The following is a 24,102-nucleotide window of genomic DNA, read 5'->3' on the forward strand; positions in this document are numbered from 1 at the left end:
CCGCATCAAAATCATCTCAAACATGAAAATGATCCTTACCTTTAAATACTGGCAGAGTAAAAGCTGTCATGGATCTTCTCCTAACGGTAATTCTAGCCCAATGTTTAACAGTAACATAAAGTCAGCAGATTTTCATAGTTGATTTCAATCCCTAACAGGATTTCTTCTTGTTTTATTCTGTTGTCCAAAGAAGACAGCAACTATATATCTTTCATCAATTGAATGGTTCTGATTTGAACAGCATTATTCTAGTGAGTGATTTTAACTGTGTGTGTGTGGCAGCAGGGGGGACTGATTGTAGCAGTTTTACTGATGTCTCAGACTCTCCTTTATACCCGAGTACCATACAATAGGGCATGATCAGCTGTGAGCAGTGTGGCAAGTAATTTGTTAATAATAATGAAACTGATGTTTATGAACTATTTACTTTCAAAATAGAAACACACAACAGGTCCACAATTCTTCTTACAATGTAGCTGTGTATTCATTTGCATCCTAATGCTTTCACAGGTGGGAAGAGGTGGAAGTTAAAACCGTCCCAGTATATCACCACGCAGCCTGTCTGATCTATGCGACAGCCCACAGCAAGCAACTCTTCGTGAATAATACTTTTATGCCGAGTATTGATTTTTATGAATACCACAAAACAAAAAGCTCATGGTGCTATTTGCTTTGCTTCCCACACACACATACCCACACAATGCTTTTAAATCAAATCTGCCATGGACTATGTGATATGTGTGAATATTAATCTTAATTTGTATTGCTCTGAAAAAGCATTGAGAATCACTAGTCTAAACTATCTTCATAATAACTTCTATTTTTGGAATTCAGAGAAGAATAGAGTTCTCAATTAAGGATCTCATGAGGGTACAAAGAAGTGGAAGAATTTCCTCACTCTAAAATAATGTTTTGTGGTTGAATTTATTAAGTCTACATTGCTAATTCTTTTCATGATGGAATCTCTTAGCTCATACTTTCACATAAGCAATTATTTACACATGGGGTTCCTATTTGTTCCTATTCCTCAATTTCCATTATAACTGAAACTATTAATAATAACAATAATGGTAAGAACTAGGATTTCCATTGAGCACTTGCTATATGCCAGCACTTTACATGGACTCGTTCAGATATATTTCCCACAGCCACAGTCCTTAATAGTAAGGACTATTGTCATCCTTTTAAAGATGTAGAAACTCACTGTTAGAGAGGGTAGGTAAGCTGCCCACGGTCACCCACCAAGCAAGTAGAAGTGTGACCTCAAAGCTGGTCTGTCTCCTATATATTCAATTCCTACATTTCCTCTCATTTAACCAGATTACTCTGGCTTCTGAGCATTTTTCCTAAATGATACTATCTTTACCTGTCAATATCTGCAAGCTTATTGATTGTCATTTTTTTCAGATGTCAACTAATCAGGTCAACTGACACCTCTGGCCTGTTTACACCAGACACTTAGGATTCCCTATTTCGTGGGATTCTTTGGCCCAGATAGCCATTTTGCATAAATATTTAGTGCATAAGTTACAACCTGGCACTAATGTTGAACACACAATTCCAATTGCATTTTCAACTGTACAGGTCTGATTGGTAGTTGATCACGAAAGTCCTCATTCTGTAGTTATGCAAGTATATTTTAACAATGACCAAGAGGAGTGGTTCTTAACCTGCAGTCCATAGGTTCATGAAATGATCCATCAATCTTCTGAAGCCATATGCAAAACTGCATGTATAAGTACACACGCATACTGTACTGGTGAACAGGTATAAATCCATTTTATTAGTAATCCTCCCACACTAAAAAATATATATATATATATATATATATATAATTTATACCAAGAATGGCAGACACTCTCAACGAACAAGCCAAAGAAAACACAATATAAGGCACTTCTTAGGTGATCCTAGGTGGGTGATGATAATTAGTTCTGAATGGTCTAGGACTGTATTTATTAGTGGGGTCAACTTAATAAATTTTTTGGAGTTATATTACTGCCAATTTTCCCTCTGTATCAGAGGGTAGGATTGAATCTGCAGTATACTGTTTTTGGAACACATTCTTGTTACTGCTACATTTTCTCATTATCAAAGCATAAGTAAATATATTCCATCGGATCTTCTCTCTCTCTAAAAAATAATGCATTGGCCCTTTCCAATCATTATTTTTCTATCTTCCACAAGTTCTCGACATTACTAAATAGTTCACTTCAATACTAGTAAAGCTTCATCAATGATAAAGCTTAAAGAATCAACCATTGTGCTTAACATTTCTGTTTCAATAAGAGATCACGAGTAACCGACTACATCATCAGTTTCTGAAAGTACTGATCGAGAGCACACTCTTTGTTAGCCCAGAACACTCTGGAGCCCCATTCTACTGTGTTCATGCAGACCTCAGTGCTGCACGAGGCCAAGTATTTCACCCCGCTGCCCACACACATGTACACATGCACCACCTCTACTCAAGGCTGGACACGAAACCCCAGCCAGGCCAACGAGAATCTATCAAGAAAGGGGCTGTTTCTTCTACCACAATCAGTAACTAACGAAAATGCAACAGCTCCCCAAAACAAAGTTGAATGAAAAGAGAAAAACTCCAATAGATGGAGAAACAAAGGAATTTTCATGACATCACCATCTGAAACCTGGGATCCAGCCAAGCCTGAGGTTTACCCCTTGAACTTCTCCCATTTTGTGAGCCAAGAGATGCTGTTTTGTTTAAATTAGTATGAGATGGTTTCCTGTGCTGTTTACAAACCAAGAGTTCTGACTAATCACATTCAATTCGCTTGTGGCCATCATGTAATTTTATTAATGAAATGAATATTTTCAAAATGTTCCTTGCCCACGTTTTCAAAACGTTACTTGGTATGTCCCGAAAAGGACTCACCACAATCTACTTGGAGATGGGATCTTGGCTGGGTCGAGATGGGGTGTTCCAAAGGCTGAGGAAGTTCCCATTCTTGCTCTGACCATACATACACCCAGGACTCTGCCCTCAGAGAATCACGTGCTCAATAAAGGCTCGTTGAGTGGAAATCGGTCCTGAACACAGCACGCACATGGCACTGCATATATAAGTGTAGAAAAGTCAAAGCTTTGTGTGACAGAGTCCCTGCCTCCTCTCCTGAAGGAGGTCCCACACTGGACCTTCAGGGCACCCTCAATTCTTTCACTGTGTGCTAAATTTCATCAAAGCAAAGCACCCCCATTTCTGTTAGGACAAGGTGCTATTTTTGTTGTGATAAAATACATACATTTACTAGTTTGGTCATTTTTAAGTATATTAAGTACATTCATGTAATAATCATTACCACCATCAATCACCAGAACTTTTGCCAAGTAAGTACTTTTTTTTTTTTTTTAAATACATCTATACTTTTTTCAGATTCTTTCCATTACCGGTTACTACAAGATACTGAATATATAGTAGGTTCCTCTATATAACAGTTCTTGTTATTTATCTATTTTATATATAGTAGTGTGTATCTGTTGGGGCTTCCCTGGTGGCTAAGCAGTAAAGAATCTGCCTGCAGTGCAGGAGACGTGGGTTTGATCCCTGGGTCAGGAAGAGCCCCTGGAGATGGGCATGGCAACCGACTCCAGTATTCTTGTCTGGAGAATCCCATGGACAGAGGAGTCTGGTGAACTCTAGTCCATAGGGTCACAAAGAGTCTGACATGACTGAAGCGACTTCCCACACCATGCACGCACGTGTATCTGTTAATCCCAAACTCCCAATTGAGCCCTCTCTGCCCCCTACCTTTCCCTTCAGTAACTGTAGGTCTGTTTTCTATGTCTGAGTCTATTTGTGTTTTGTAAATAGGTTCATTTGTATCTATGTTTAGATTCCATATATAAGTGACACATGATATTCATCTTTATCTGACTTATTTCACTTAATATGATAATCTCTAGGTCCATCCAACCATGTTGCTCCAAACAGCATTATTTCATTTTTTATGGCTGAGTAATATTCCATTGTATATACGTACATCTTCTTTATCCATTCATCTGTCCATGGACATTTAGGTTTTGCCATGTCTTGTCTGGGGCTTCCCTGGTGGTACTAGTGGTAAAGAACCTGCCTGCCAATGCAGGAGATGTAAGAGATGCTGGTTCGATGTCTGGGTGGGGAAGATGCCCTGGAGGAGGGCACGACAACCCACTCCATCATTCTTACCTGGAAAGTCCCATGGACAGAGGAGCCTGGTTGGCTACAGTCTCTAGGGTCACAATGAGTCAGACATGACTGAAGTGACGTAGCACATACACACACAGGCACGTGTTTTGGCTACTGTAAATGGTGCTGTTATGAACACTGGGGTACATGTATCTTTTTCAACTAGAGTTTTCTTTGTATACATGCTCAGGAGTGGGATCGCCAGATCTCATGGTAGCTCTGTTTTTAGTTTAAGAAAACTCCATACTGTTCTCTACAGTGGCTCACTAACCACTAGCCTATATACCCACCAACAGTGGAGGAGGGTTCCTCTTTCTCCATAACCTCTCCAGGCTTTATTATTTATAGACTTCCAAGTAAGTGCATTATTGTTACAGACTCCTTGGTGTTCAGTAAACAGAATCGGTATTTCATTTAGTCACTTAAGGTAGCAGTGCACGCCTCTTTAAAAAATCCCCATGTTTTTTGACTTGCACAGTCTCTCTTGGGCTAAGGACCAGGGAAGGGCGCCCCCTTTTAAAGCCAAGCCGCCGAAATATCAACACTGTCTAAGAATAGTATGACAAGGACACTGTAGTCATTCTTCATTGATTAAGAGCCTTAAATAACTCGGGGTTAGCATGCTCTGCATCAGTTCCATGGCTGGAGGAGACCTACTATGTAGGGACTCTGATACTGTCTTGGAAATGTAGTCATTTTCCCCATTAAATAAAACATTGATTCTTAACATTTGTTTTATGTCTACTTTCCTTAAAACCCTCATGATACTAAATTTGATTATTTCTGCTAGAGTAGAATTGGCAAGAATCAAATTTCTTAAAAAAGCAGATTTCATCAGTGTTATGAAATTTTAGAGGCTAGATCGCATTCGACACTTAGATTTCTATTCTTTACTTCTTCCATCCTCGGGTACTGGCGACAAATCCATCCTTCAAAAAATAAATGCACCGTTCAGGCAATTATACCCTCTTATAAAAATCTTTGGCTTTTAAATGAACATTAGCTCTAAAATTGGGGATCCCCGCCGATGAACTTTCAAGTACCACCCATGGAGCTAAATGTTTCCGAAGTCATGTAAATGCAAGAGCTATCAGCTTCAGATTTTCACCATGAAAAGGTTGCTGTGATTGTAACTCCTCTTTCCCCCCACTTCAGGCCTCTGTCAATTTCTTCAGTTCCTTAAAAAACAGTACTTACAAGAGGGAAAAAGTGCTGTTTTCACCTGAATCATAGCAACCAAGTCCAAAATACAGGGTATATGTCAACAAAATTATCATATTTCTGCCACATACAGAAACTCAAATGCTTCCAGAGGTCTCAAAGGAATACTTCACATGAACACTTTTACCTCGCCTGAGTCTGAAAATGACAGAGAGATGGAGAAAAAATCACTTTGTTTTGTACAACCACAAGTTCTTCAGTCTACCTTCAAGTTTCCAAGGACAAAAGCCTCTCTGAACACAATTTCCATTTCAAAAATTACAGTGAGAATACAAACCAGAGTAAATAAAAGAATATCTGCTCCCATCACATCCCTACACTCCCAAACTTTGCACTTGGAATCTCATCTCAAACTTATCAGAAAAGTATTTTTTAAGTAAATACAAACTGTACCATGTGATTGAGGAAAATCAGCATGTTTCCACTTTTGGAAAGAGCCCTGTGAATTCAAACACCAGTTACTTGAGGACAAAATAAATGGACTTCCCAACAAGCTGAGAGTCTTCTGTTCTTTTATATCTTTGTACGCATATCAGATTTCCATATGTCACTATTTCTAATTCATTTACATAATCTGTCACCAGTATGCTTTCCAACTTTGTCAAGCCAGGAGCTGGCTCTTCCTGTCTCCATTCTCCGGGGGTATTTTTCCATAGTCTAATAAAAATGTATTCTATTTTGGTATGGAAATTATCGGTTTTACCTTCATCCAAGTAAGCAAGGGCATGGCAGCCCACTCCAGTATTCTTGCCTGAAGAATCCCCACGGACAGGAGAGTGTGGCGGGCTACAGTCCATGGGCTGCAAAGAGTCGGACACGACCGAGTGACTGGGCACAAACAAAGCCCAAGTAACCAAGCTGTCTGGTGCTCCTTTGCTCTTAATAGTTACGATTCTGCAGAAATTTCTCCTCGTTACTATAAACTCTGCTTCTTTCTTCCCTAGGATCTCTGGCAATCCACTCTTTGTCAGGCTGCTAACACACGTGGCTTGAGAGGAGTAGGTGGAAGAAACAGGCTTTGGGTCAGATAATGTGATCTCCAATGACTTCTTCACATAAACTGACTAATATTTATCCCATGTTCACCACTCCAACAACTCAGTCTAAATTACCAATATGACAGCCTCTCCGTTGCGTTTCTTGTCTTTTGATGTGGACCATTTTAAAGTCTTTATTGAGTCTAACACTGCTTCTGTTCTACATTTTTTTGGTTTTTTTACCATAACGTATGTAGGATCTTAGTTCCCCGACCTGGGATTGAACTTGTACTCCCTGCTTTGGAAGGTGAAATCTTAACCACTGGACTACTAGGGAAGTCCCTCCCTTGCTTTCTAAAATTTGTTTCTATCACTATTTTCTATCCCCCTTTCCAGATGGACCTTTCTACCCTTTTATGTTATTCCTAGGTTTGAAAAAAAAAATGTTTACTAGTACTATATTAAAACTAGTAAGCACTTATTTTTCATCCTCACAGATTTCTGTAGTCAGTTTCCCCCAGCTACCAATAAACCCTCCAAGCAGGCTTTGTTTGCTCTGTGCCCATACATGTGACCTGTGCTTTTACTTCTTCCTATGACATCTCTCTGTGCGGTGCTGAAGCCACTTCAGCCCTGTTTGACTCTTTGAGTCCCATGGACTGTAGTCCGCCAGGCTCCTCTATCCATGGGGATTCTCCAGGCAAGAATAGTGGAGTGGGTTGCCATGCCCTCCTCCAGGGGATCTTCCCAATCCAGGGATCAAACTCAGGTATCCTGCATTGCAGGTGGATTCTTTATCATCTGAGCCACCAGGGAAGCCCATGCCACCTCTCTACTCCTAACCAAAGACCACCAATCATCAAACTTCAACTGAACTCTCACCTCCTACAGGAGGCTCTCCTTATCAATTATAGCCCACATAAGACACTTCCTTTTCTAATTTTTGGTGACATTTCTTTTTTAAAATTTTTACTTTGCATGAGGGTATAGCTGATTAACCACATTTGTTAGTTTCAGGTCTATAGCAGAGAGATTCAGTTATCCATATACACGTGTCTATTCTTTTTCAAATTCTTTTCCCAATCACGTTATCACAGAGTACTGAGTAGAGTTCTCTGTGGTATACAGTAAGTCCTTGTTGGTCATTTTAAATATAGTAGTATACATATGTCAATTTAGAGTTTGGAATCAATAATACTTCTTATCTGCATCACATAACCAAACACATAATTAGGGAACCACTGGAAGAAGGGCTGCATAAACTCACATGAGTCCTCTCCCTCAATGAGATGGGAATACAGGGGGGATACCTGGTTTGCTTCATATTCTTTTGGTTTGCTCACCCATGTTAAGAACACAGTACATACTGAACAATTTGAGAGTTGCCTACTACTTTTCTCCACTGACAACACAGAAATTTTTAAAAGCTACTTTTCTCTTAGTTTTAGGTCTTCTATGGAAAAGCTTATTGTAAAAAGATACTGACAACAGAACTCAAAAAGAAGAAAACCACCCAGTAAAAATGGGCAAGAGAGTTAACAGGCCTGGAAGGAAGGTACATGAATGGGAAGTAAGCACATGAAAAGATGTTCAGAATCATGCAGACGTTAGAGAAATGCCAATTCAAACCACAGTGAGTCATGGGTACTCTAATAACGTCTAAAATGAAGAAGACTGACTCTCCCAAGTGTTGGCAAGGATGTAATACAAGCAGAACTCGCCTGCAGCTGGTGGGGATGTAACAGTGCAACCATTTTGGAGAGAAACAGTTTAATACATTCTTAAAAATTAAAACCCCATGTACTACATGACCTAGGTATTTTTACTTGTAGGTATTTACTGAAGAAAAAAAAAAATGCAGCAAACATCCCTTCAGAGATTTGTATGTGACCATGTATAGCAGCTTTATTATTAACAGTCCAAAGTAGAATCAACCTAAGTATCTAGCAACAGGGGAATGGATGAGCAAACAACTGTATGGCCATAGATGGAATATCACTCAGCACTGAACGGAAACTAATTACCAGTGCCTGCAACTCCACCAACTTTTAAGTGCACTAAGCTAAATGAAAGGACCAAGATATTTCTTTTTTTCCAACAAGATTTACTATAAAATAAATACATACACACATATTAAATATGTGTTGAAAAAATAATAAGCAACAGGATATACTGTACAGCACAGGCAAATAGAACCATTAGTTAGTAATAGCTTTAATCAGAGTATTATCTATAAAAATAATGAGTCACTATGCTGTACACCTGAAAATAATGTAACATGGTAAATCAACTATACTTAAATATTTTTTTAATTGTACAAAAAAAAAAACAACAACAAAAAGAACCAACAATTAAAATGCTGTATAAAGTATGACTCCATTTATATGACAATCCAGAAAAAATGAACTACAGAGAGGGGCAACATAGAAAAATGGTCACTAGGGTTTGACGTAAGGAGAGGGGCTGGGTTCTAAGGGGGCAACACAAGGGAATTTCGGAGGGTGATAGAACTATTTTGTATCTTGAGTGGGCGGTGGTTACAGGATTCTGCATTTGGCATAACTCAAAGAACTGTACACCCGAAAGAGACAATTTTACTGTTCATAAATTAAAGTTAAATAAATGACCTCATAAAGAAGACTAAGAATGTCACCAGAGAGCCTGGAATACATCCTTACCAACTCCTCTATGATGCTGAGATTAGAAAAAATAAGAACAGCATCTGTTGATTATTTTCTGAAAGTCCTTAAAAATATGCTGAGAGGTCACAAGAATTTTTGCTAAACCCAGTAGAATTCACTGTTATGTAACAATAATCTTATCCAATCGCCCACACTCATCTTGTCACCCCATGCCCCTCTGCTAATCAAGGCATTCAGTCCAGTCCATCAGGCTTTGCCGAGCATCCACAGCATGCCTGGCCCTGGTGCAGGTAGCAAAAGTGAAAGCAAAAGTTGCTCAGTCGCTTCCGACTTTTAACTGTTCCCTTCTCCAGGGGATCTTCCCAGCGCAGGGATCAAACCCAGGTCTCCTGCTTTGCAGGCGGGTTCTTTACCAGCTGAGCCACAAGGGAAGCCCAGGAATATTGGAGTGGGTAGCCTATCCCTTCTCCAGTAGATCTTCCTGACCTAGGAATCAAATCAGGGTCTCCTGCACTGCAGGCAAATTCCTTGACAACTGAGCTATCAGGAAATCCCAAGTGTGGCAAAGGTACTCGTAAAACAGGGCAGCTAAGGAAGGTCCCTGCTTGCAGGAAGCTGCCATTCTACTTAGAGAAGTGAAATAAACAGATAATTTCTGAAAGGTGTGTGTTCTGAAGACAACGAAAGAGAGTGAGGAAGGAAGCAGGGGTCATCACTTTAAACAGAGTGGTCAGGAAGGGCCTCTTTGAGAGAGTGACATTTGAGCTATTACCTTCTCCAGGGAATCTTTCCAACCCAGGGACCGAAACCGGGTCTTCAGCACTGCCGGCAGATTCCTTACCGTCTAAGGCATCAGAGAAGCCCCTCAGTGACAATCAGAGACGGCAGCAAACCCAAATCTGGAGGCAGAGCCTTCTTGCCAGAGGGACCAGCGCGCAGAGGCCCCGGGAAGAAAGGGGCTTGGGTGACTGAGCCCCAGAAAGGTCAGTGTGGGAAATGAGCAAGGAGGAAGCATCTTAAATCAGGTTGTCAGGGGCCTGGTACCTCAGTGCTTTGCAGACCCTGAGTTATTCTACTTCAGGCTGCTTCTAATGACATGGGGCCTGAGGGCTATACATCTGCCACCCAATCTGATCTATGTTAGTAAAGGACCCATCTGCCTATTTCTCCAGGACATTCAGTTTTCGTCTTCTCTAGCTCAAGGGCTTGTTTCTTCATCCTCCTTAGCTCTGTGGCCTTAGACGGAGCATGTTTACAGGCTGAGTCTCAGTTTCCAGGTCTGTAAAATGGTGACACCAGATACTATCGACGGCCTCCACCTGTGGGTTCAAGCTGGCAGTTAAAATCTGACTCCCCAGCTAACCGCAGTCTCATTCCTATCCTCACCTTCTCTCCAGGACATGGCCCCCATCAAGCACCTTCCCTCCCTCTGACGTTTTCAACCTCAATCTCAGCACAGGTCCACTGCCCACTTCAGACCTTACCTGTCCAGCAAAACCCTTACTCTGATCCTTCTGTTTCTTTGTGCCACCAACTCTCCCCTCGACCCCTGTGCCTCCACCATTGGACAGATGCTTCCAAGAGTGAGCGCTGTCCCCTCGCCTCCAGGCTGCTCCTCTTCATTCCTAACCGACTCCTCAGCCAATCAATTTGAGTCCCATTCCCCACCTTTCTATAGAATTCCTTCCTGAAAACCCACCAGCCCCAACTATTCAGCCTAACTCCTGGTCGTCTCCACCCTCTCTCTGGGTTTTGAAACATCATCTCCCACTGGAAGGAAAGCTCTGTTACTAACTGCTTTGAATAAGACTGCAAGAGGTATACAATCTCTCTGGGCCTTAGTTTCATTATTCGTGCCGGCAGAGGGCTGGATTTAGAGACAGCCTTGGGGCCCTTCTAATTTGGAAGTTCTAGGCTGCCATGATTCCTCCCTTTGGTATCCATGATGCAGCATCTGATTGTCAAAACAACGCCTGTGTCCTTTATTAGCATCTGTTGCTCATCTCCTACATGGCGTTCAGTTCCTCCAAACTCCTAGCAAAGGCACCTCACGCTATACTGAATCACGTATACCTTTGCTCCTTGGATCGCACCAGCGCTGCCCCTCCATGGCCATGTCTATAAGGAGGCCCTGCACACCCCACACCAGCATTTCTACCTCTACAGAGAACTCCTCCAGTTAGAAGTGGTCTGGAATGTAAAACTCAGGGAACCAAGATAAATTCATCACTTCTTCTCGACCTCTCCATTTCTCTTTAACTGCTCATCATCCTCCATGATGGTCAAGCTCATAACTTGTGAGTTTTCACTGAGCTTCCACATATCTTTCCCCTTGTACTCAAATATCAACTCCTTTACTGAAAGTGTGTGTTAGTCGCTCAGTCGTGTCTGACTCTTTGGGATCCCATGGACTGTAGCCCTCCAGAATCCCCTGTCCATGGAATTCTCCTGGAATGGGTTGCCATGCCCTCGTCCAAGGAATCTTCCTGACCCAAGAATCGAACCCGGTATCCCACACTGCAGGCAGATTCTCTAACGTCTGAGCCACCAGGGAAGCCTCAACTCCTCTACTATCCATCCTCAATGATTTAATTCTAATGTCATTAGGCCATACATAGTACAGCAGAGACCTACAGTGGGGGGTAGGGGCCCACAGTGGGGCAGCAAGCCCCAGGCAGAGAGTCAAGAGTCCCAGCAGGAAGGGGGAAACCACGAGCTCTCTGGTCCAGTGCAGGGTCTTATAACTCAAGGAGTGTAAGGACATCCCAGTAAGGGGAGTCAAGGCCCGAGTTTAGAAGAAGGGCATCCAGGGAGGGCGGAGGGGGTGTGGCCCTGTGACCTTGAATGTGGAGTTAGATTCCAATCACAGACAGGAAGGTGTCTGCGGGCATGGGGGAATTCCCTGAAGAAAGGGGTGACTCCAGGCCTGCGGAAGTAAAAGGACAAGGTGGGCCTAAAGCAAGGTAGCCCTCAGAGAAGTGACAGGAACATCGCAAAATCGTCACAGAAACCAGCATGGATGAGTTCCCACTGGCGAAATCAGGAACAAACTGAATATCAAAAATAAGGGCAGTACGAGGTTATAATTCACTGCTTAAAAGAAGAAACAGTGATGCCCCAAAGTGAAAGCCGCTCAGTCCTGTCTGACTCTGCGATCCCATGGACTATGCAGTCCATGGAATTCTCCAGGCCAGAATACTGGAGTGGGTAGCTGTTCCCTTCTCCAGGGAATCTTCCCAACCCAGGGATTGAACCCAGGTCTCCCACATTTCAGGCAGATTCTTTACCAGCTGATCCACCAGGGAAGCAACAAAAGAAAGTGAAAGTGAAGTCGCTTGGTCGTGTCTGACTCTGCGACCCTGTGGACTGTAGCCCACCAGGCTTCTCCGTCCATGGGATTTTCCCAGGCAAAAGTACTGGAGTGGGTTTCCATTTCCTTTTCCAGTGGATCTTCCCAACCCAGGGATCAAACCTGGGTCTTCCGCATTGTAGGCAGATGCTTTACCATCTGAGCCACCTATGGCTAATTTAATAAATACAAAAATGCAATGAGGATTGGGATGTGTATACTACTTCAAAGTACTGCTCCTCCAAATAGCTCCTAATTGTAAAGGGCAAAGAATAACTTGACTGCAGGGAAGCCTGTCAGACAACACCTGGATGGAGCGCTGCAGACGGGCAATAAAGGCACGAAGGGAAATGGCTTGGCATGTGGCAGGAAGCAGGAGGAGAATACAGCCTGCTGTCTGTGGTCCTCCTGCCTAGGGGGCAGCACCAGAACAGAAACCTGAGGAAATAAGGACAAACCCAAATCGAGGGACTTTCTACAAAGGGCTGGCCTGTCATCCCCTAAAGTCAAGTCATGAAATCTAGAAAAAGACAGGGAACTGTCCTAGACTGAGAGGGACTAGAGTCCTAACAGCTGAAAGCACAAAACACAATTCTGTACCAGGGTCCTTTCACTGGGAAAGATATTAGAAATCAAGATGTCAGTAACTTTTTCATTTTTAAAGTATCTTTATCTGGCTGCATGGGACCTTGAGTTGAGGCATGCGGGATCTAGTTCTCTCACCAGGGATCAAACCTGGGCCCCCTGCACTGGGAGCTTGGACTCTTAGCCACTGACCACCAGGGAAGTCCCCCCGATATCAGTAACTTAATGTTACTTTCTGGCTTTCAGTGGCTGTATTGTGCTTATGTGCGAGACTATCCTTGTTCATCATTCTTTGTAATGGCCTCCCGATTTTTTTCTGTGTCTGCAACTATTTTTAAAAAACACCATTACATAAAAATCAACTGCTACAAAGTCTTCTATAGTACATCACATATACCCCTTTCTTCCATCAGCTCTGACATCCTCACTTCAGAGACCCAGTTCCCATCCTCCAGCACTGTTACAGTAACTTCTTAACAAGGCTCCTTACGCTCCAATCCACCCTACAACCACTGCCTAATTAAGGTTTTTCCCAAGTGCACTTCAGCTCAGGCCGTTCCCTGTGCCAACATTTCAGTAACTCCTCATTACCTGCCAAATTAAGTACAAACTTCTTCATGTGACTTTCAAGTTCCACGGGCTTCTAGTTCCAACTGAGCTCTTCTGGGCCGTCTTTCCCCCAGTCCCCCATATCACAGCCAGCCATACAGCTGGGCCACACTCAGGGCTTTCTGCCCATCCGGGCTCTGCTCATACAACTCCCTTCACCAGGAAGTGTCCCCCTGCTCAATACCGTGCAAATTTCTCAAGACTAACGATAAATACTAACTCTCATCCTCCCATGTCCCCATTTTCCAAATCTTGCCCAGATCCTTTCCTGTTAGAACACTCAAAGTTGGTTTTGTCCATTACAAACCTTATTTCATTCTATTTTAGGTTATGATTTTTGTATATTTATTAACAATTTTTAAGATATTAAGGTGGATGATGTATAGAACTGTCTTATGGACTCTGTGAGAGAGGGAGAGGGTGGGAAGATTTGGGAGAATGGCATTGAAACATGTAAAATATCATGTATGAAACGAGTTGCCAGTCCAGGTTCGATGCACGATACTGGATGCTTGGGGCTGGTGCACTGGGACGACCCAGAGGGATGGAATGGGGAGGGAGGAGGGAGGAGGGTTCAGGATGGGGAACACATGTATACCTGTGGCGGATTCATTTTGATATTTGGCAAAACTAATACAATTATGTAAAGTTTAAAAATAAAATAAAATTACAACAAAACAAAACAAAACAAAACAAAAAAGATATTAAGGTGGAAATACATGTCAATCAAAGTACCCATCACTGATAAACTAAGTCATGGTCACAGCTGTGAATTCAAAGGACCAGTCATCAGCTCACATCAGTCTCCCTTGGGTGTTAACTTTGTAAGTATCCAAATTACTTTTTGTTTATCCTCTTTTCCTTCCTTGGACTAGAGTGTTCTATTTCTTGCATAAATAAAAATTTCTCCCTATTTTCTACATAGAAATTTTGGCGTTGGCCATACCACTGACAATCGTAAATCCAGAGGTTTCCAGAGTATTAATTAGGTAACATGTTCATACATATATTTACATTTTAACTTCATCATTGCCTTATTATATAAAAAACAACATAAAACTCTTAAAACTGAAAACAAAGCCAATATTTGACAAGTTTAAAACTCAAAATTTTAAAATTTAAGATTAAGACACTATCCATTTAAACACACTTATATTTCCTGGATACTAATAAATTTTGGAATGCAGTCCACAAAGATATACAATTTAATGATTATATTTAAATGGATTCAAGAAATCAACATTTTTTTCTCTCAATCTGAATTTAGTAAATGAAAGAAAATAAATTACTTAGCAGCAGAGATGAAATTTTATCAGTTGTATGAAAGTACAGCAACAGTTGAAAGTCTGGGAAAGCAAGCATTATTTTGGAGAAAAAAATTAACGATATCAGGGGAAGTGAAGTAATACGCCTAAATTACTGGTGATCAATAGAACATCTGCTCTTACTCTAAACATTACAAGGATAGGAAAGATCAGGCACACCCAGAATTTCAATATTGCGAAAGGAATCAAATCCATAAATGATACATATCTAGGTCCTAGATTCAGCATGTCGCTGCTATGTATGAGGACTGCTTTAAGTTGAATAATTTGAGTTTATTTAACTGAAACCAGGGCTTTTATCTTCACTTTACATAGGAAGTAAACAGTTTTAAATAGAATAACACTTTAGATGATAAAAGGTGAACGCACTGACATATAAATCTGGGATACTTGTGAAAAGCAAAATGTAAGGAAGGAGACTGCATAGTGATTTGCTTATTAGAGAGGAATAAGGGGGTTTTCCCCCATAAAATTACCACTACTTCTACCGGAAATACCATAAATGAATGAAAGTGAATGAATCATCAGAAGAAGCGAGTCTCCTTTTAAACCATTTCTAAAAATACTATTTAGAACACTAACCTGGAGAAATTCTAAGCACACTAGCAATTTCAAAATCAAAACATTATGAGACAAATAAGAAAAAGAAAGTGTCCATGCCTTCATTTCCAAATGACCTAAGTTATCCTGTAATGGATTTATTATAGAAATAAGCACCAATAATCAATCTCTCCCTTCCAAAACCCACCATTTTTCAAACTTTGCATTGCGTGAAGATACTTCTATCTCAATGGTTTATTTACAGAAGTTTACTGACAGACATGGTAAACTGTAACAAACTCCTTGGATTCTGAAGCTTTTAGCTTATTACGGAAGATGGGTATTGAAAAACTTCAGGGATCACTGGGAAAAAGAGAAAACCAACCGGAGGTTATCACGAAATTGTTTCCTTCTATCATGGAAAAAAAAGTGTAGTTTATATTAAGATAAATTCCTGATTACGTGTCTTGAAACCTACGAGAATGTGCCCTTTGAAACAGTGAACTTTATATTCGAACGTTTAAGTCAATGTTAGCACTGTGTTATGATGCTATCAAAGTGACTATGACCATTGCCATAAACACCCAGTGTTATGTCAACAGACTAACCCTGTTTCCAAAAGGAATATTGCAAATTTAAAAGAACAGGAAACTCATCATATAAGTGTCAAGTTTTATGAAAGGAAAAGTTCTGATTTGAAAATAAAATGGCTTTTCCAAGCAAAATGATAGGTCACCCTCACTCATCCTTACTTTTAAATGATAATGATATTTTTATATTACAACTGCCCTGGAAACTACAGAGCTGAACTGGTGATTAAGATAAACTTGAAACCAGACTAGTAAATATGTGAAGGGATTTTTCTATTTTCATTCTTAACATACACGACTCCAAGGAAACTATACAGACACTCAGTAGGGTGGCTGGCGGTCCTCAGAGGAGAGCATCTCGGTCAACTTACTTTCTCTCAGATGAAGAAACAGAGGCTAAGAGACGCTGCCACTCACTCAAGCGCACAGCTCCGTCTGTGTCCAAGTGCGCAGAGGACCCTCCATCTATATGACCAAACCGGGTCCAGCGTCTACCACAGAGTTTTATGTCAACTTTCGTCATCATATATTGGGATGGCCAAAATGTTAGTTTGGGTTTTTCCTATAAGATGGTACAAAAACTGGAACAGACTTTTTTGGCCAACCCTGTCCTTCCCTGTGTGGCACGCAAGACAATCCACCTGCTGGAAATTCTGAGAGCTGCCTCTGGTCACACTCTCACAGAACGTTCAAAGGCTGCAGTAGATACACTCTCTGTGGCCATCACTCACTTCAATCAGCTTGAAAAACTCAACTGGATGAGAATCACTGTCCTTGCAGGGACAAGGCACCGCTTCTTCAGCATAACATTCAATTAAGCTAAGGCAAATAACATAATATCCTCTTTCTGCATGAACCACCAAAGTTTTATAGGATAGACCAACGGTTCTCAACTTCTGAGTCTGAGGACACCTTTCCACTCTTGGAAATGTGTTGAGGTCAAGATCTTTTGTTTATGTGTATTCTATCTACTGATATTTACCTTATTACAAATTAAAACGAGTACTTCTTTTCAATCACTTAAAATAAGTCATCACACCTTAATGTAAACATGCATAAGTGGGGGAAAAAAAAAAAAAAAAAAACCTTGTGTTTCCCAGAACGAAAAACTTTTGAAAGTCTATTGTCTCACCTAATAGACGACGGCCAGATTCTCATTTCTACTTCTGTGGTTAATGTGTTTTGGTTCAAGGATATGAAGAAAATCTGGCTTTACACTGATATGTTGTTGAAAAAAGGAGAAGCATTTTAATGGTCATCTCAGATCAATGGAGATATGATCCTTCAGTACAGTGGAAACAGACAGTCAGTGGTTTCTTAAAGCTTAGTTGCCACACGGAATCTGGAACTGTATCAGTGAGCTTTTCATGCACTATTTTAGAAAAACCATTGGTCTATCCTCCATTTTGCATGGCTCGTCTACCAATGCACAATTTTTGAGTTTGTGGCCCTGCTGGATAAGGTCTCAGAAACCCCAAACCATACTTTGACATTTACTAGAAAACAGAGTTCAACCTAAAGATAAAGAATGTTATGAAACTTAGAAGCAGTTACAACCTGCCTTGATCCTTTATAATCTTTCATTAATCTGACATTACCTGGAATGAGGTAACATCATCATAAATTACAAAGTAGGCAGAAAAGTTGGATTTTGGTCCAAAAATCACAAAACAAGAAGCCAATAATGAAGCTTGGATGAGATTAAATTAAATATAAAATGTAGACTGAAATCCAGAAAAAAAGTCTGTATTTCCTCTGAGAATGATCAAAACAAATAGACTTGGGTAATATTCACCAGGAAAAGCTGTAAGGAATTAGTAATCTAATTAAATCAGTAATCTAAAACTTTACAATACCCCAGTTTCCCACAAAGGCAGAGGAGGCTCAAAGTCACCGATTCATAGGAATGTGTAAGGCTATAGGGGTCCCAAGACCACCAAGAGGGGCATCATGAGTTGAGTCCGGAAATAACAAAACAGTATAAATAGGATACAGAACAACCGGAAGAGAGTTAATGATTTTAGCTAGCATCTGGCTAGTGTTTCTACCAGAAATATCATTACCCAAAGCAATGGTCTTCAAAACTAAAAGAGCATAAATAGAGACGTAGAGTGCCTAGCTATAAAAAGGTAGAAATTAATCACAGGAATTTATCAACAACTATTTCCTTACACTTTGTACATTTCTTTAAAAGACTGTATGGAATTTCATTTAATGTACAAAAGAGAACACTAAAAGAAATAGAAACTAAAGGTTATGAACAATCCCATTAAATGCTAAGAGTAATTGCTGAAATGTATATAATACTCTATGATGCATGTTGTATTCCAGATGATAGTCAAAGGGCTTCTCATAATTTAACTCATTGTCTTGACTACTGAATTCCCTTTTTACAGATGAGAAGACTGAAGGCCAGAGAGGTGAAGAGATGTGCATAGGGTCACAAAGCAGTTAAGGGGCAGAGCTGGGGATTTCAACCAGGGTAGCCACGCTCTTAACTACCAGGCCAAACTCCCTCCAACTAACCCACTACAAACATCACTTAATGCAAACCATCCTTCTCAGAAAGGAAAGCAAAGCACCTGCTGAGCTTGGTTCTGACGAAAGCTATGCCATTTCAGCATTTGTGAGAGTTTAGAATTTAGGAGAGAGCAACAGTGTGAGTCTAGGATTAACTAGTCATGCTACTGAGAACTGTAAGAGCGTGTAAGTCTCCTTTATGGAATGTGTTGCTTCCATAAAAGCAAGAGGAGTGAGGTATGAGTCAATGAAGAGGAAAAGGAAGCACAAATGAAAAGTTTTTGCTTTTGCTTCAGTAAAAAACCAAAGGAGAAAGAACACAGAATGCACGTCAATCTTACGTTTTGTTGATGGGAATGGACATTTTCACCACCAAACAAATTTTTAAGGAAAATAGCCACATCTTCCTAGAAGCCTCTGTGAACTATATCTAGGAAATCTATTCTTTATATGTTCAATAAAGGGATCATTGACCATATCCAGGTAATAAAAACAGTACTGAAGCAAAGTCCAACATAAGTATTCACTGTATTACTTAGAACCACCCTTTACAGTCCTATCTGAAACCTCTCCCTTGTTTTTTCTAAATATATACAATATGCTATCTACAAGAAGGAAAGCCAAGAAGATATTTTACAGTAAGTAAAGTATGTCTCCTTGCAGATCTTAAAAGTTATAAATATACCAATCTGAAACTGCAGTGACATACTTCACTTCCAAAGAGTAGGAAAGCAAAACGGGCCACTTAGTAATTTTAGATGTGCTGAGTCTTTAAAAAGCTCTCCAGAGTTAAGGAAATGATTTATTTGTGCTGAAGACCACAACTTACATACGATTAACCAATCTAGAAAAAGATGAAAAGGGTGGGGAGCTTGTGGGTAACAGATTTGGGGTTTCATTTCATTTTTCACAACCAATGAAGTGATTAATAAAGAAAACTCCAGGGAAAAAAGACTTATGACCACAAAGCAAACAATTTAAAGCAATGTTAGTGGACCAGTATACAGCTAAAGAAAAAAAAAAAAAACCTAGCACTAGTCTGCTAAAGCATACATAATAGCAGGCATTAGGAAACAAACTTATCTTAAATACCTACCTACCAGCAGCAATGCAAAAGGGAAAGAAGACCTATGTACAACACCTACACGTGCTCCTTCCAAATCGATGGAAACATTTGAGACTCAAAATTTTTGGTTTCTCTATAGTGAAAGACAGGGAAGCCTGGAGTGCTGCAGTCCATGGGGTCGCAGAGAATCGGATACAACTCAGTGACTCAACAATACATTTCTAACACACCAACAAGCTAAAGGGTAAGCATACAATGAACATGCTGAAAAGGAAACAGGAGACTGAAATGTGTTTGAATTTATCCACAGCAAAGATAATGCTAACCTTCAGCATTTCACACAGCCATGGTTTTTCAAAACTGGAGAAAAAGGCCGACTTACCTTGATACGTTTTCTGGAATGTATTCTAGGACCGGATATCCATCACTTCTTCTCGAGGACAGGTCACTGTGTGATTTCCACGACTCCACCAAGGTATTGACGGGAGGGAAGGAACTCAGGTGTTGGAAAGATTGGTCTCGAGCTGATCGTGATAAAGATATTGTACCTTGAGCACCAATCCTATAGTGAAAGGACTGTCCACCTGAATTCACGCCAACGATGGCAGATGGAGGGATGCTGGCTTCTGGGTAGAAGCTCCCATCATCCGGTTCTTGTTTTATCCCCATGGGGAACCCGCTGCCTTCACAGTTACCATCGAAGCCTGGCACAGGTGGTCCTAAAATTCCTGATAGAGAATAATAGTCTTTATCATCCATAAAGGAAAAGTATGAGCCATCCATGAATGGAAAGGGGTTGATTGCTGGATTCCCTTTAAAAGAAGGGCCAGAACATGAATGCTTGGTTGACTCTTGTTTTATTGGTACTGAGAAGGGGGAATCAGAATTTATTTTGCTGTTTCCTCCTAGACACGAGCTGCTGAAAGCTCCGTCGGGCTCCGGCTTTATGTACTGGATGATGTTAAGCTGGCCAGCCACACCATGGGAGATGGCATTCTCTGTCTCCTCAGTCTTAGGAAAGGGGACCTCTTGAGCACCTTTCTCCTGGGTGTCTGGACTGGGAACCACGTCTCGGGCTGCACTGGATCCCAACGGGGTGCCTGAAGCAGTGTAGCTGAAGGCGGTGCTTCCAGGGCTACAGATAGACCCCACAGTACTAGCGGCTGGGCTGGACAGCGTGGATCTGTTGTTTGTGTTGGAAGGGCTGGAAACGGAGCACCTTGAGTTGTTGATGTTTGCAGGGCTGGATACGCAGGATCGCAGAGTGACGTTATTAGGACTGGAGACCGGAGACTTCACGCTGCAGTGACTCGGGGGGCTGGAAATCGGGGATTTCATGCTACTCAACGGACTGGAGAGAGGTGAGCCCACGTTGCTGGCATGCGCTGGGCTGTGTGACCTGGAGCCCCGCGTCTCCACATTGGGGGAGCATGGCAGAGGGGTGCCCTGGGCGATGGGGCTGTGCACTGGGAAACTGCCGAAGCCGGCTGAAGTGGAGGACACACAGCTGATGCTGGCGGGGCTGCAACCCGAGGATGACAGGGTCAGAGGGCTGCAAACTGCCGGGCCCTTCTCGTGCCCTAGGATGGGGCTCTTCACCACATTGCGCATGACCCCGCCATTAACAGAGCCCCCAGAGTCGGGCAGGAAGGACCTCAAGGGCCTGCTCGCACCCCCCAGCGTGGAAGGACGGTGGCCGTTCTCTTTGTAAAATTTCACAAGCTGTTCGACGTTTTGATACATCTTTGCCGGACTCCCGCTTCCCTGTGGGTTCTGCTGATCATAGGCGTAGTCGGCCTCTCTCACAGAATCCATGTACAAGCCCATGGACTCGGCCACCGTGGCCGAAAGTTCCTTTGATTCCAGCTCGGTTTTTATATCAGATGGTAAAATCCCAGACCGACTGTTGTCTTGCTGGAGGCAAGGGAGTAGTTCGTGTTTTTCTTTGCTGCTTCCTTGAGTACTGCTGTTTGGAATAGCACCGGAGACGCAGCGCAGGTCGACGATCTCCATGTAGTTACTCTCATCCGGCTGCTCCGTGGGTACGGGTCCCAGGGCAGGACGCTCTGCAGGCTGAGAAAGTTGACCCCACCGTCTTTCCATTTCTAGACCTTCAGGGAGACTGTGGTAGCCTTTGGTCTCCATAGCTAACATAAAAATTTATATTAAAAAAATCGAATTAGAGTCGTGGATAGAACAGTTACTCTAAAAGACATTCTGAAATTGTACTGACTGAGCTATAAGTACATATTCTACTGATGATAAGCAATACTTCCAGTTATACTCATGTTATTACCTTTTTAGGTGCTGATACAAGAGTCCTGACTATAATTTGTCCAGAAACCGGAATATAAGCAGCAATAAAACTATTTCCCATCTAAATAAAAGCAACATCTTTGCTATAACAGAGCAAGCAATAAAACTATTTTGCATCCAAGTAACATCTTTACTATATACTACAGCCTTTGGAGTTTGGAGGAAATTTTACATATAAAACATCTTTGCTATAATACAGCCTGTAGAGTTTCCAAAGAATATTTACAAATGTTAACTTATTTAATATGCAAAGTAATCTTGGGGACTCCTGATGCATCCAAAGAGGAAACTGAGGGTTTAACCAAGTGGGCAACTTGCCCAAGGTCAAAGACACAGTAAGTGACAAAGTCAGGTTTAAAACTAAATCTAATGCCAAAGTCTTTGGAGTCTTTCCAGCATATGGAAGCTGCTTTTCATAGCTAATATGTGACTTGATTAAAAAACAATGAGGAAATGTAATTAATGTTACCATTTCCCAATGTAAAGTCATCCCGTGAATGACCACAGGCAAGATAACTTGAGGATTATTTTCAAAACAGTAAGATTTTCGTAAAATAGATTTTGGTGAAGATAATTTAATGTCAATTCTGAACAGTGAAGAGTCATATATCCTGATTAATTAAGCTAGTCCATAACTCAAAGAGGCTGAATGACAAGTTGAGAATGTCAGGACTCTAGTCTGTATTTCAGTCCTGGCAAGGACTCTGACATGCGCCTGACCTAGTGGTAGCTCTGCTGAAAAGACTCCAGCCAGCCAGTTTCATTCTCAACAGTTAATGGAGGAAGTCTGAGATGGGTCCTGACAATTTATGTGTTCATTCATTCAACAAAGATTCACCAAGTGTGTGTTGCATCCTGGGCCTACAACTAGCCACTGAATCTACAGTGATAAACAAAACAGCCTCAATTCCCATCCTCAAGGAGTCCCCAGGATTGTTTTAGACATACTAGTTTATCTACTGGCTCTCTCTATAAATTTATTCTATAGATAATCATAACAGGCTGTATTTATATAATTCTTATGCATGATATGGTTCAATGACCTATTACAAGCCTTTCACAGATATTAATGTACATACCCTTATAAATTACCCTACAAGATTGGCAGAAGTACTGTCCCAAATGATATAACTGGGAAAACCGAGGCAGAAGCCACACAGCAGAGCTGGAATTTGATCCCAGGTGTCTACACCAAGGTCTCTCAACCATGGCCCTACTGATAATGCTTTGTTGAGATCTCTCCTGTGCATTGTAAGATGTACAGCTGTATCCCTGACCCCTACCCACTAGATGCCAGTAGCATTCCTCCTGCCCCTCTGTGACAGCCCCAAATGCCTCCAGCCTTGCCAAAAGCCCCTAGGGGTGTGGGGAGGGGGGCCAAAACCACCCCTGGCTTGAGAAGCACCACTCTAAAGAAACATCTCTCAAAGAAAATTAATTCACTCAATAAAATTTCATTTGTCCATTTTCATGCATAGAACTCTTAAAATCTTTATGCATTTTTCAAATCCTTTCAGGTGTATAAACAATCTCTGACCCAAATAAAGGTCCTGACCTAAAAGCTGCAGTTTCTGCAGTGCTGAACACATATTACTTCAGACCTCTCAGTCCTTTCCCCCCACTCTGCCACTCATGATCTTCACCCACCCTACCCTCTTCTCATTAAAAAGAGAGTAGGAAGACTTTTTGCTCCAGAAATTATATTAACATGGAAAAAATGATATAATGACTCTACTAAATAAATTGGCATCAGATATCACAGGGCTCTCTGGCAAAATTTAATGCCCAAATTGTCCGAAGATCATAATTACCTCTTACTTTTCTGTATTCTACACTAGGCTTTTAAGTTCCCAGGAGGAGGAAACTTTATCAGCTTTACCACTGCACCCCAAGATGACAGCATAGTACAAATAAAAAAAGTTAAACTATTATAAAGTAATCAATACCCAGTAATTTGTGAACATTGAAATCTCCCAATTATGTAGCATGTTTTTGCTTAAAGAACATTATTCTATAAATTCCCAATCACAAAACAGTAGAAAGTAAGCCAAGTTATGAAGTTTGAGAAGGTAATCTGATAATTCCAGCAGGAAAAATTAGTGTGGATGAAAGCCAAGAACTGAATATAGAGAAATGGGACCAAAACAGCTAATACTGGCCTTTTGTACCTTAC

The 24,102-nt window shown here is 41.2% G+C and overlaps 1 protein-coding gene across 9 annotated transcripts in view; it reads right to left on the reverse strand.

Moving 5' to 3' along the window:
- NR3C2 (nuclear receptor subfamily 3 group C member 2) overlaps nt 1-24,102 on the reverse strand; it is a 437,470-nt gene that overhangs the window by 409,742 nt on the left and 3,626 nt on the right. For all 9 annotated transcript variants that reach the window (XM_006044233.4, XM_006044235.4, XM_044930658.2 and 6 more), the window contains exon 2: nt 19,996-21,760. In XM_006044233.4, coding sequence (XP_006044295.1) covers nt 19,996-21,758 — 1,763 coding nt within the window. In that variant the 5' untranslated portion in view covers nt 21,759-21,760. The remainder of the gene's footprint in view (nt 1-19,995; nt 21,761-24,102) is intronic.

This window comes from Bubalus bubalis, chromosome 17 (genome assembly GCF_019923935.1).
Source record: "Bubalus bubalis isolate 160015118507 breed Murrah chromosome 17, NDDB_SH_1, whole genome shotgun sequence".
Lineage (NCBI taxonomy): Eukaryota > Metazoa > Chordata > Mammalia > Artiodactyla > Bovidae > Bubalus > Bubalus bubalis.